Source organism: Monodelphis domestica, chromosome 8 (assembly GCF_027887165.1).
Source record: "Monodelphis domestica isolate mMonDom1 chromosome 8, mMonDom1.pri, whole genome shotgun sequence".
NCBI classification, from domain to species: Eukaryota; Metazoa; Chordata; class Mammalia; order Didelphimorphia; family Didelphidae; genus Monodelphis; species Monodelphis domestica.
The window spans coordinates 236,081,967-236,094,652 of NC_077234.1; the positions used below are offsets into that span (position 1 = coordinate 236,081,967).

Consider the following 12,686-nt stretch of genomic DNA (forward strand, 5'->3'; position numbering starts at 1 on the left):
GTCTGAATTAGTTTCTCTTAGTATTGCCTGACTTGGCCTCCTTGCTGTCATAGGGACTGTCAAAAGTTTTCTCTTGAACCACATTTCAAAAGCTTCCGTTCTGCAGTAATCAACTTTCCTTAGAGTCCATCTCTTACAGGTAAAAATCACTCCTGGAATAGCTTTAACCATATGGAACTTTGTCAACTACAAAGCACAGTGGATAGAGAGCCAAGTGAGAAAAAACTGAGGAAGACATCTTCTTGAGTTCAAATCTGGTGTCAGACACTAGTTGATTAACCTTTTATAAGTCACATAACCCAGTTTGCCTCAGTTTCCTCATCTGTAAATTGAGCAGGAGAAGGAAATGGCAAACAACTCTATTATCTTTGCCAAGAAAACCCAAATATGGTCACAAAGAGGCAAATACAACCAAACAACATTTTAATATGATCAAAAGTAAACACCTACAACCAAAAATCAACATTATAGGCAATGGGGAAACCCTACAAAGTTTCCCAATAAATGCAGGGACAAATCAAGAAAACTCTATAAATAATAGCAGTAGTAATAAGATTATAAAATACTCCTAAAGGATTTGTGAGCACCTCTATTTAGTAGTTCCTTCATGTGATCTAGATCAATAATAATGTCAAACACAGAAAAACAGGGTCCACTAATCCATATATAAGGATGCCTATGGGCTGTATATTGACTTAGTTTTAAAGTATAATCATATATATGTTAAAATCTGGGCAGTAGACGATCTCCATCCAAATGGTCTTTCCAGTGTGGATGGACAAGCCAGATTCCTTGGAGAGATTACAGATCTCTTCCAGGGAGTTCTGCAGTATTCTGGGGTTTGATGCATTCTGCACCATGTCATCCTTTCATAGATTCATCGGGAACCAAGGCGTATCTGGAGCCTCCCTTCTTTATAGTGGTGGATGCCTTTAGCAAGCATCTTTCTGGTTTGTGCCTTATTCCACATTTATTAGTAGAGGGTCAATGAACAAAGTTATTCCTGTGATTGCATCATCTAAGGAATCTTGAATGACCTTGACGAATGGATGAGAGAAACCCTGCTGCAAAAAAAGCCTCTCAGCTGTCATTTTGTCCTACAGAATTAAATGCTGATTTTGTTGGTAAGCAACAAACAATAAGCACAATAGGCTCATATTTTCAACATTTTCAGTTAATTGTGAAATGACAAGGATGGGATCCCCATTGTGTTAAGTCTTCACGATTTCTAGTAGTGCCATCACTGAGGCTACCCTCGATTTGTAGACAGAGAACTCACAGAAAGATTTTGTATAGAGGGGAGTATAGCCATATAAGTTATTAAAGTTCTCTTAGGCACATTTTTTAGGTATTAGTAAGGTTCGGTATTATTTCCACAATATCAGAAAGACAAGAGGTATAAAGGCATACTAAAGGCATAAAGATAGTCTAAGAGGAGACAAAACCATCTCTCTTCTCTGATGACAAGATGGTTTGTATGGAAAATCCTAGACAACCAGCAAAAAATAGAGATAATAACTCCAGCAATAATAATGACAATAATGATTATGTCAGTGATGATAACCGGCATTTATACAGTGTTTGGGGTGCAGCTAGGTGGCACAGTGGATAGAATTCCATACCTGGAGTCAGGAAGAATCATCTTCCTGAGTTCAAATGCAGCTTCAAATTCTTAGTAGCTGTGTGGCCCTGAGCAAGTCACTTCACCCTGTTTGCCTCAGTTTTCTCATCTATAAAATGAGCTGGAGAAGGAAATAGCAAACCACTCCTGTGTCTTTGCCAAGAAAACCCCATTTGGGGTCACAGAGTCAGATGTGACTGAAATGGCTAAATGACAACATATAGTGCTTTACAACTCTCATCTCATTTGACCCTCACAACAATTCTGTGAGACAAGTATTATTATCCCAACCATTTCAGGGATGAAAAAACTGAATCTGAGAGATGTTCAGTAATTTTCTTGGGGTCACGCAACTAGAAAGTGTTTGAGAGGATTTGAACTCAGATCTTCTTGACTCCAAGTTTATCCCTCTAACCACTATTCAACTCTCTGATGCCATTAAGTATTCAAAATAAACCCACCAGAAAACCAGTTTTTTGTTACAACTGAAATATTCAGAAAGGAATAATATAAAATGAATGACCACAAAATGTATAATATATCCAGGAGTTGACAACATTCAATGTAATTACAATTAGAGCATATTCATTAAAGAGATGAAGTATAACTTTAAATTACTGGAGGATATCTATAAATATGCAATGTTGATATTATAAATATTAATAAATACAATAACATATAATACCTAGATCAATGAAAATGAGAATAGTTCTGAAATTATTTACAGGTTTAATGTTATACTGATCAAACTGGCAAGAGGATGCTTAGAGAACTAGACAAAATATACAAAATTCATTTGGTGCATTATAAGATCTAGACTATCAAGGGATTAAAAACATGGGAATTTTTAAAAATAGGAATTAAGAAGAAAAGGCACTTCTACAGCTTAATATGTATTACAAATAGCCATCATCAAAACTATTGCATAGGGGCAGATAGATGACCCAGTGAACAGAACACCAGACATGGAATCAGGAGTTCAAATCTGGCCTCAGACACTTCCTAGTTGTGTGACCCTGGGCAAGTCACTTAACTCCTTTTGCCTAGCCCTTGCCCTTCTGTCTTAGAATTGTTACTAAGACAGAAAGTAAGGATTTTTAAAAAGCACTAGTGTATACAGGTTAAAAAATGGAAAAGCAGATTAATAGAATAGGCTAAATAAGGGAAAATCAGAAATATTTTAACTTGGTAACACAACATGGCAGCGAGGTGGCACAATGGATAGAGCATTAAGTCAAGAAGACTCATCATAAATTCAGTTCTGGTCTCAGACACTTAATTGCTGTGTGACCCTAGGCAAGTCACTTACCCTTGTTTGTCTTAGTTTCTTCATCTGTAAAATAAGTTGGAGAAGGAAATGGCAAACCACTCCAATATCTATGCCAAGAAAACCCCAAATAGGGTCACACCAAGTTGAGCATGACTGAAAATGACTGAACAACTTAGCATGTGACGAAACCAGAAATTAATTCCCTAGGAAAGAAAATCTTATTTGAAAAGAATACTGGGAAATCTAGAAAGCAACCTGACAAAAATTAGGGTCAGTCTAATATTTTACATCATATGCCACTACAACTTCAAACTGGATAAGCAAAATAACTATTAAAGGTCATGTCATCAAAAATGGAAGAAAACTAGAACAGACACCTCTACTAAATATTGCTCATAAGGACACACATATAGATACACACACATACAATTAAAAGAAATACATATATAAATAAATATTGATATCATTTATTCTATAAATATATATATATATAATGACCAAAATCTAGTCCCCAGTAGAAGTTTATGAAGAAATAGTCTTTTAAAAAAAACTGAAAATTATTGCCATAAGAAGAATGTTCCAAGTCTCTAATAATACTGGACAGATTAGAAAAAAGCTTCGAGATAAAATAGATGTCTATTGATTTGGGACTGGTTGAACAAATTGAAGTACATGAATATAACTGGAATACTACTGTAAAGAAAGAAATAATAAATATGATGAATTCAGAGAGGCATGGGAAGATATGAATTGATGTAAACTTCAATGAGCAAAAGCATATTTTACACGATGACTCCAATGATAAAATAACAGCAGCGATAACCACAATTGAACCCAGTGCTCTGAAATTAGAAGGACTGTGCTTAGCCCCAAAGAAGAGATATGAGAAGTCCCCCATCCTGATTTTTTTGCAGAGATTGGGGACTATATGAGTATGGAATAGTAAATATAACTTTGGAACTTTGCAACATGGCATCTTATGGGCAGAGGCTGTCTTTTGCTTCTTCTCCAGTGCTTAGCAGAGGGACCGGCACATGTTGCTGGTGTTGTTCAGTCATTTCAGTCATATCTGACTCTTTGTGACTCCATTTGGGGTTTTCTTGGCAGAGACACTGGAGTGGTTTTCCATTTCCTTCTCTAGTTCATTTGCCATGGGTCACATAGCTAAGTAAGTATCTGAAGCCAGACGAATCTTCCTCACTCCAAACTTCCACTCTGGGTCTCTATCCACTGTGTCCCCCAGTTGCTCTCCTTAGCACACAGTAGGTGCTTAACAAATATTTATTGGTTGATTCTTTTTCCTCAACTGTTTTTCCCCTCTTTGTATTCTGTGTTATAGGGGATGGTTCTCTGGAAGGGGCAGAGAGGAAGAATACTTTAAGAAGGTATAAATGACTTAAAAGATATCCGTATGTTATTTTTGAAAGTTCCATGATGATCACATATAACCCATGGCATCAGATGACTTTCTCAAAATGCTGGAAAATTTGTTGCAAAGTCAGATATAAAAACAATGCATTCGTCTGCTAGGGAGTAGGGGGAGAGGAGAGGATAAACAGCCTCCTTGTTCTTGGAAATGGGAGAGGTTTGTTTTAACCGTGTGTGTGTGTGTGTGTGTGTGTGTGTGTGTGTGTGTGTGTGTGTGTGTGTGTGTGTGTGTGTGTGTTGATGGAAGAATTCCAATGGAAAAATTCCATTACAATCATACTGAAAATGGACCTAGTTGTATTCCAAAGAACAGGACTACAGTTTGGGGATGGGAAGGGCTGGAGGAAGGAGGAAGAAAAGCTAAATCCTAGCTTTAGGACGGGAAGATCTTTTAAGGTCACCTGGGCTGACCCATTCATTTTCCAGATTGGAAAGCTGATCCCCAGAAAGGTTTAGTGATTTGCTCAATGCAACATGGGCGGTAGTAAGAAAAACTGAGAATTGAGCTCTGGTCCTCTAGCTTCCCAGCCAATGATTTTTCCCTCATAAGGTAAATACTTCCCCCGTCCAGCCGGCAAGCTGCTCCTGCCTGTGGATTAGGAAGAGTCCTTTTCACAAGGATGAAACCAGACCACCATCTTCCTTCTTTCACCACCCAAAGGAGTTTTCAGAATGAGGTTGGAGCTTCTCTATGTGTCATAAATGATGTTGGGAGTTTCATTCCAACACACCACACATACAGCAGCCAAGGGTCACAGCCCCTTAAATGGATTATTTAAACTAAGTCTAACTAATTCAACTAGGAGGAAGACAGCATTTGTTAATAAGCGCAAAAAGCAGTTCAGTACCTGGTTATATTGGTCAACTAATTAACTAGATGGCCTGTACCTGTTCTAATCTGCAAAAGGAAGGGTTTTAATTAAATTTGTCATTCATTTAGAGCTGGATTGCAGGCCACCTAATCCAATCTCTTAAATTACAGGGAGAATGCCAGGTTTAGAGTCTGGAAGCCACATATTTCTGAATTTAAATCCAACCTCAGACACCAATTAGCAATGTGACCCTGGGCAAGTCACTTAACCCTGTCTGCCTCACTTTCCCCATCTGTAAAATGACAAACCACTCCAGTACCTCTGCCAAGAAAACTCCAAAAGGGGTCATGAAGAGTCAGACATGACTGAAACAACTGAACCATAACAACCCCTTCAATCTCCACATACAGGAGATGGCATGGGCATTGTACCCCCAAATTGTAGAAGTGTTTCAGGCAAACCGTAGGAAGGGAAATTCCTTTGCTCCCTTACCTCCTGGTGACTCCTAACCCAAAACATCTGATAACTCCTATAAGACCCTGAGAGGATTATCCTCCTTGGATTGTCCTTTAGATTTGAGATGGACAGAGAGATGCACCTCCAGGCTACACCTCGATACCATTAGGTTGTATCTAAGACATCTGTCATGTCTCCTAAACTATGAGAGTCACCCCCTATGTCTTCAAGCAAACCTTCCCCCTCCTTGTGCCTCAGTGCACTCTAGTCATGTCTTCACCATGGCACAGGGTCACATCTTCACTGTTGTAAAGGGTATAAAGACCCCCAGAATTAATGTTTACATGTATGTCTCTATGCTCCTGGCCAGATTCAACACTACCTTCTAAATTAATACATTTCCCTTTTTATTTTTAAGCTAAGTTTCAGAGTCGTTCATTCTTGCAAAAGATACTCTTCCCAAACTCCGGGGGTTCACCTCAAGCCCCCCACATCAAATCCCCACATCTTAGAAATGTTTCTTGTCCCTGATTCTCTCTAGTCCCACTGTCACCATCCACTGCTTTATGCTTGGCTGCTTAGAAGGGCCTTTGACTACCTCAGACCACTCTACCTGCCCCCGATTGTGTAGTTTCTCATCCTTGTATCCCCTGTTCCTAGTGGAGTATACTGAGAGAGGCAGAACAGTCCTAACTTGAGCCAGAAAACCTGGGTTCAAATCCCCACTTTGACATTCTATACCAATGAAAGAACTAAGACTAAGTCATAAATAACCTCCTGGGACTCCACTTCCCCTGGAAGCCCTTCCAACTTTGTCCATGATCTATGAACATTTTTGTTTGCTTGCTTTCATTTCTGGCCAAACCTGGGATTTGGGAGCCGGAAGGAGATGCTTCCTTTGCCAGGACAGGTCAGCACCTTATCTGAAATGTACAGCCTGAGGGAGTAGCCTGTAGGACCAGGAAGAGATTAACTGGTCTGATGAGGATCAGAGTTTCTCTGTTTCAGAGGCAGAATTTGAACCCAGATTTTCTTGGCTCCAAGACCTAGTTCTTGTCTACAACACCATATTTCTTTTCACCTTGGATGTAGTAGGTGCTAAATAACTAAATAACTGATGAAATGGACAGCCTTCTAATGGCTTCCAGGATTCCTGGCTTGCACCACTCAGTTCATTCTTCAGGTTTCCTCTGGTCTGATTTTCTTCCAATGTCATGATTTAAGTGTCTCGTATGGGATTTTATTTAAATATGTGTCTATATGTAGACATACATATATGATATGTATCTCTATGTGTGTGTCTATATACCTACATGTGTCTATATAGATTTATGTGTTTTATATACTTATGTAAGATCCTATGTGTGTCTGTGGATGTTAATATAAATCTATATGATTATTTCTATACAAACATATATTCTACATGTATCTCAGTCTGTCTTTATACTAATATATGATTGTGGATGCATGGCTATGTGTGTGTGTGTGTCTGTCTATACAGACTGATGTGTGATGATGTCTATATAGAGACATTATATCTGTCTATATACTTATATGTGATTATATGTATGTCTCTATGTGTGCCTATATGTTTGTGTGTATCTCCTTGTGAGTGATTATGTGTGTCTATGTGTATAGACCTGCAAGTGTATAGATACATTGTGATTCTGTTTCTATGTGCACATGCAGATACATACCCATACAATCATATGTGTTGATACATAGATACACATGAGTACATATATATAACCATGTATAAGAGAGAGACAGAGAAGGAGGGGAGAGACAGTGGGGAGAGAGAAAGGGAGAGACAGACAGATGGAGACAGACAAAGAAAGGGGGAGACAGACAGAGGAGAGTGGGGGGGGAGAGAAAGAAAGAGGGGAGAGACTGGGGAGAGAGAAAGGGAGAGACAGACAGATGGAGACAGACAAAGAAAGGGGGAGACAGACAGACAGAGGAGAGTGAGGGGGCGAGAGAAAGAAAGAGGGAAGAGACTGGGGGAGAGAGAAAGGGAGAGACAGACAGACGGAGACAGACAAAGAAAGGGGGAGACAGACAGACAGAGGAGAGTGAGGGGGCGAGAGAAAGAAAGAGGGAAGAGACTGGGGGAGAGAGAAAGGGAGAGACAGACAGACGGAGACAGACAAAGAAAGGGGGAGACAGACAGACAGAGGAGAGTGAGGGGGGAGAGAAAGAAAGAGGGGAGAGACTGGGGGAGAGAGAAAGGGAGAGACAGACAGACGGAGACAGACAAAGAAAGGGGGAGACAGACAGAGGAGGTGACAGAGACAGAGAGACAGAGAGGGGGGAGAAGGGAAAGAGGGAAGGAGGGGGGAAGGAGAGAGAGAGCACAAAATGCCCCCTACTTCCTTCCCACCTCATCAGGTCTGGTCCCCAACCCTTCACATTTCCCCACCCCTCATAAATGTCCTCCATTGCAGCCAGGAGGGTTTCCTACATATCCTGGTGACATTCAGGGATCATTCCTGTTTCCATTCCATCAGTCATGCCTAGAAAGCCTCGTTTCTTTTACCTTCGCCCATTCCTGCCAGTCCCTCAGGACACAACTGCCTGGGTGAATCCCTCCCCGCCTGCTCCTGCAGCCCTTCACAGTCTCCTCTGAACAGCCCCGATGCTATCACACAGTGTGGAACTTTTTAAGGCGGCCTTGAACCATTTTTTGCACAGGTCCTCCCCCTGCACCCCGTCCTGTCCTCGAGGACAGACAGCCCCCCTGCACCCTGCCCAGGGACGGCTGGAGGGCTCCCCCTCTTGGGGGCTGGGCCCACCTCTCTCGGCCCCGTCTCCCCAGCAGGGATTCACAGCCCTACCTTCTCTCTTTGGTGAGCTGGCCCAAGTCAAAGGCACTGAGCCGGGAGATGATCTCTCTGATGGGAGGCTCCATTGTCATAGTCATCAGTCTCTGCCAGCCTGCCTGCCTGGCCCGAGCCCTGTGGCCCTGAGAGCCCTGGGTGTGAGGCCCACCCACACAGCACAGCCCCGCGATGCTGTCCTGGGACAGGACGACCCTGCCTCTGGCCACCCCCCAGCCCCACCACACACACACACACACACACACACACACACACACACACACACACACGCCTGCATGTGCACATGCGGCTTTACACATACACACGTGCCTGTGTGTATATATATATATATATATATATACGCATCTCTACAGAGACCAGGCACCTCTGTGTGCTTATGTTTGTGTCTGTCTCTCCACAGACACACGTATGCTATGTGTGGTTTATTGTGTCAATGCACGTGTCTCTAGAGACACACATGGATATGAGTAAATGTGTGTCCTTTTGGAGATACATACTCATACATGAATGTGCTCATGGTGTGGCTAGATGTGTCCCTCTATTAAAACACATATGCATAGACACATGTATGTTGAAGTTCTCTTTAGAGATGTGCCTATACACCTACACATGCATTGTGGGTATATCTATAGAGACGTGTACATATAAATGTGTTTAAATATTTATATATGTGTCTCTAGAAAGGAAGATCTATAATCATACATACATGGGAGAGACAGAGAAAGAAGGCAGAGGGGGAGAAAGGGACAGATAGAGAGAGGTGGGAGGAAGAGAGAGAGACAGATGGAGAAAGACTGACAGAGAGACAGAGGGATGGAGAGACAGAGACAGGGGGAGAGAGACAGAGACAGAGAGGGAGGGAGAGGGGGAGAGAGAGAGACATAGAGAGAGAGGGAGGGAGAGAGAGACAGAGAGAGACAGAGTCAGAGACAGAGAGGGAGAAAGACAGAGACAGAGAGAGAGATGGAGAGAGAGAGGGAGAGAGAGACAGAGACAGAGAGAGACAGAGTCAGAGACAGAGAGGGAGAAAGACAGACAGAGACAGAGACAGAGATGGAGAGAGAGAGGGAGAGAGAGACAGAGACAGAGAGAGACAGAGTCAGAGACAGAGAGAGACAGAGAGAGACAGAGTCAGAGACAGAGAGGGAGAAAGACAGACAGGCAGAAGAGAGAAAACGTAAGAAAGGAGAGAGAGATGGAATGGGGGAAGGAAGCCTGGATGTAAAAGTAATTCCCAGATGAGAAAAGTCCCCCTTATCAAGGCAGGTCAGCTATAAATATACATAGTTCAAAAACAAACGTCACTAATTTGGACAGTAAGTTTTTGTTGGAAGATCCGTTTATTTTACCTTTTTCTTTTCTTGAGCAAAAGATATTTATTGAGAGCCTGCTGTGAACAGGGCCTTTCAGTAAGGGCTTAAGACTTTTGTTGGAGGAAATGGTTTGGAATGAAAATGTTCTCCAATTCCCAGCCAGTTGCTCAATGTCTTATGGATTTGGAAGATTGTGCACTTTTCCCACCAAAACTAGAGACTTCTTTGAAGACTGTCTCTTATGTAATCAATCTGAAAATTCAAGCTCAGGTTTTGCATCCATGCCTGTGCACACATATGTGTGCATATGTAGGTATGTATGCATGTGTCTAAAGAGCACCAGGCTTAGAGTCAGAAAAACCTAAGTTCAAAACTAGCCTCAGACCCTTACTAGCTGTGTGACCCTGGACAAGCCACTTGGCCCTGTTTGCCTCAGTTTCCTCTTCTGTCAAATGAGCTGGAGAAGAAGGCTGGCAAACCACTCTTTGCCAAGAAGAACCCAAATGAGGAGTGTAGACTCTAAATGATCACTCTATTGCAAATATTAATAATATGGAAATAGGTCTCAATCAATGATATACCTAAAACCCAGTTGAATTGCTCATTGGCTCTGGAAAGGGGGAGGGAGGAGGGGATGTAAAAAACATGAATCATGGAACCATGGAAAAGTATTCTAAATTTAATTAATTAATTTTTAAAAAAGAAAACCCCAAATGGGGTCACAAAGGGTTGGATGTGACCAGACAACAAAAACTGTTTCTTGGAAGCCGGCTAGGCATCTGGTGAGTGCCACACACAGCTGTGCCCCCTCCATCTCTCTCCTTGCTGGCCCCTGGGCTCCTGGTTGTCCATTCTCACTCAGCCACTTGCCTCCCCTCCCCCCAGTGCACGGGGCACACTCCACAGATGGGGCATCTCTGCATCTAGCTTCCCATCTGACAAAGACCACACTTCCCGTGATGCCACATGCATGGAGGTGTGCCAGAATGTATTTTGGATGTCAGACATGAGCTTTTCTTGGCAGAGATGCCAATTTTCCCTTTCTGGTTCATTTTACAGGGGAGGAAACTGAGGCAGTAGGGAGTAGCCCCGGCCCCCTGGCCAGTGAGTGTCTGGGGCCAGAGTTAAAACTGGGAAGAGGAGTCTTCCTGAAGTGCTCTATCACCACACAAATGGGCATGTGTGCCCGAGCCCTGTCACACGCGTGAGTGTGTGCACACCTGGGCACCTGCTGGTCCGCACTCACACGTGGGTCCTGGCTTGGCACTGTCACCGATGGCAGTTTAGCCCGACAGGAGGAGAAGCCCCTGGGTCAGCCTGGCACCCTGCTTGGGGAGCTCTGAGCCCGGGAGCGCTGCCCAGGCCCGGGGGTCAGTCCATTAGTCCTCCCAGCCCCGGGCTATGGGCACAGGTTACTTACCACTCATCAGCGGGTTTGCAAAGGCCCAGAGACGGGGCCGGGCTGCCAGGCCCTGGGGCTTGCCGGTGCTCCCGCGGCCTCCTCGGCCAGCCATGGGGCTCCGCTGGGCCCAAGAGCAGGGCAGGGTTCCGCTCCCGTGGCTCAGGAGAGTTCAAACTGCATGGTGCCCGCCAAGGAGAGCCCCAGCGTGTGACTCATCCGTCCGGCACACGGCGCTCTGGGGCAGAGCGGCTCTGCAGCAGTCTGGACCTCGGCGCTGAGCACCTGAGCACCTGGGCTCCCCCCTCCCCTGCACAAACACCCACCCACCCACCCACCGCCCCCGGCCGGCCCAGAGAGCCCTCGGACACCAGGGGAGCGGAGCCGCTGATGTCACGTCCTTTCCCCAAACTGAGACCAATCAGGGAGAGGGCCTTGGAGGTTTATCAGGAAGGAAACTCACAGTTTGTAACTTTGGAGAGTGAGGGGGGTGGGAGTGGGGGTGGGGGGATGTGAATGGGGAAAAAACAAACAGCTCAGGGACTGGGGCCGGAGGGGTCCCGGGGCCGGGCGGCAGCTGCTGCCAGGTGCATCCTATCTCCGGAGTCGCTCCTTGCCACAAACCACCCCGGTGCCCCCTGGACGCTCCCCCTGGCACCCCCCCACCAGGGACCTAGGGAGCGTGGCTCTCTGTGCCTGCCGTCCCTCAGAGGCGTAGGCACAGCCCCATCTCCTGGCTGCGAGCTTCAGCCTTCAAGCACATGTAAACGGGTGGCAGGCGTGTCAGTGAGGAAGAGGCTCCCCCAAAGCCCGAAGGCATCCTAATGGCTCAGAGCTCGGGGCTCCTGCCTCTACTAGTGGCTTCTGTTTAAGAACAAACAGTTCAGAGGGCTGTGAGGGCTTATTATCCTTCCTAGATTGTTGTTCATTTTTCAGTGCACGTCAAAGGTTTCTCCAGGGCTGGTTTGTTTTAAACCCTTACCTTGTGTATTGGATCTAGGGCTGAAGAGTGGGAAGGACTGGGCAATGGGGGTTAAGTGACTTGTCCAGGGTCACCCAGCTGGGAAGAAGTGTCTGAGGTCAAATGTGAACCCAAGACCACTGGCCTATAGGCCTGGCTCTCAATCCACTGAGCCACCTAGTTGCTCTTCCATACTCCTTTAAAAAAAAAATACTTAAATGGGATTGCTTGTCATGGGTTTTCCCATCTATCATCTTCCTGTTTTGGCCCTGTGGCATTATGTCTGTGGTGCAGTCATGGATTACCATACTGATATCTAATAAAACAAATCATGTGAAGCACCTCCATTGCGAATTAGGGGTGCCAGCCTTAGTCTTCTGCCATTAATTAGCTGTTTTTTCCTCATCTATAAAATCAGGGGGCTGCATTCCAAGGCCTCCTGCCTCTAACATTCTTTAATTTTGTGTTAATAAGCCCTTAGGAAATGATCCCTAAACACTTCGCCTTCCATTAATGAATATTTCCATCTTTACTAGCATCGTCCCTGGGGGAAGTTTTCAAATTGACTTGCATTAGTTTCTTATTTATG

The 12,686-nt window shown here is 44.2% G+C and overlaps 1 protein-coding gene across 5 annotated transcripts in view; it reads right to left on the reverse strand.

Annotated features, from left to right (window-relative positions):
• The window catches only part of ASB11 (ankyrin repeat and SOCS box containing 11), a 139,432-nt gene that overhangs the window by 51,101 nt on the left and 75,645 nt on the right, over positions 1-12,686 (reverse strand). The window contains exon 1 of one of the 5 annotated variants that reach the window (XM_007500891.3): positions 11,158-11,454. The exons of the other annotated variants lie outside the window; for them this stretch is intronic. Within the exon in view, the coding sequence (XP_007500953.1) occupies positions 11,158-11,251 (94 nt within the window). The 5' untranslated portion in view covers positions 11,252-11,454. Of the gene's footprint in view, positions 1-11,157; positions 11,455-12,686 lie in introns of those variants that run through there. 5 annotated transcript variants of the gene reach the window in all.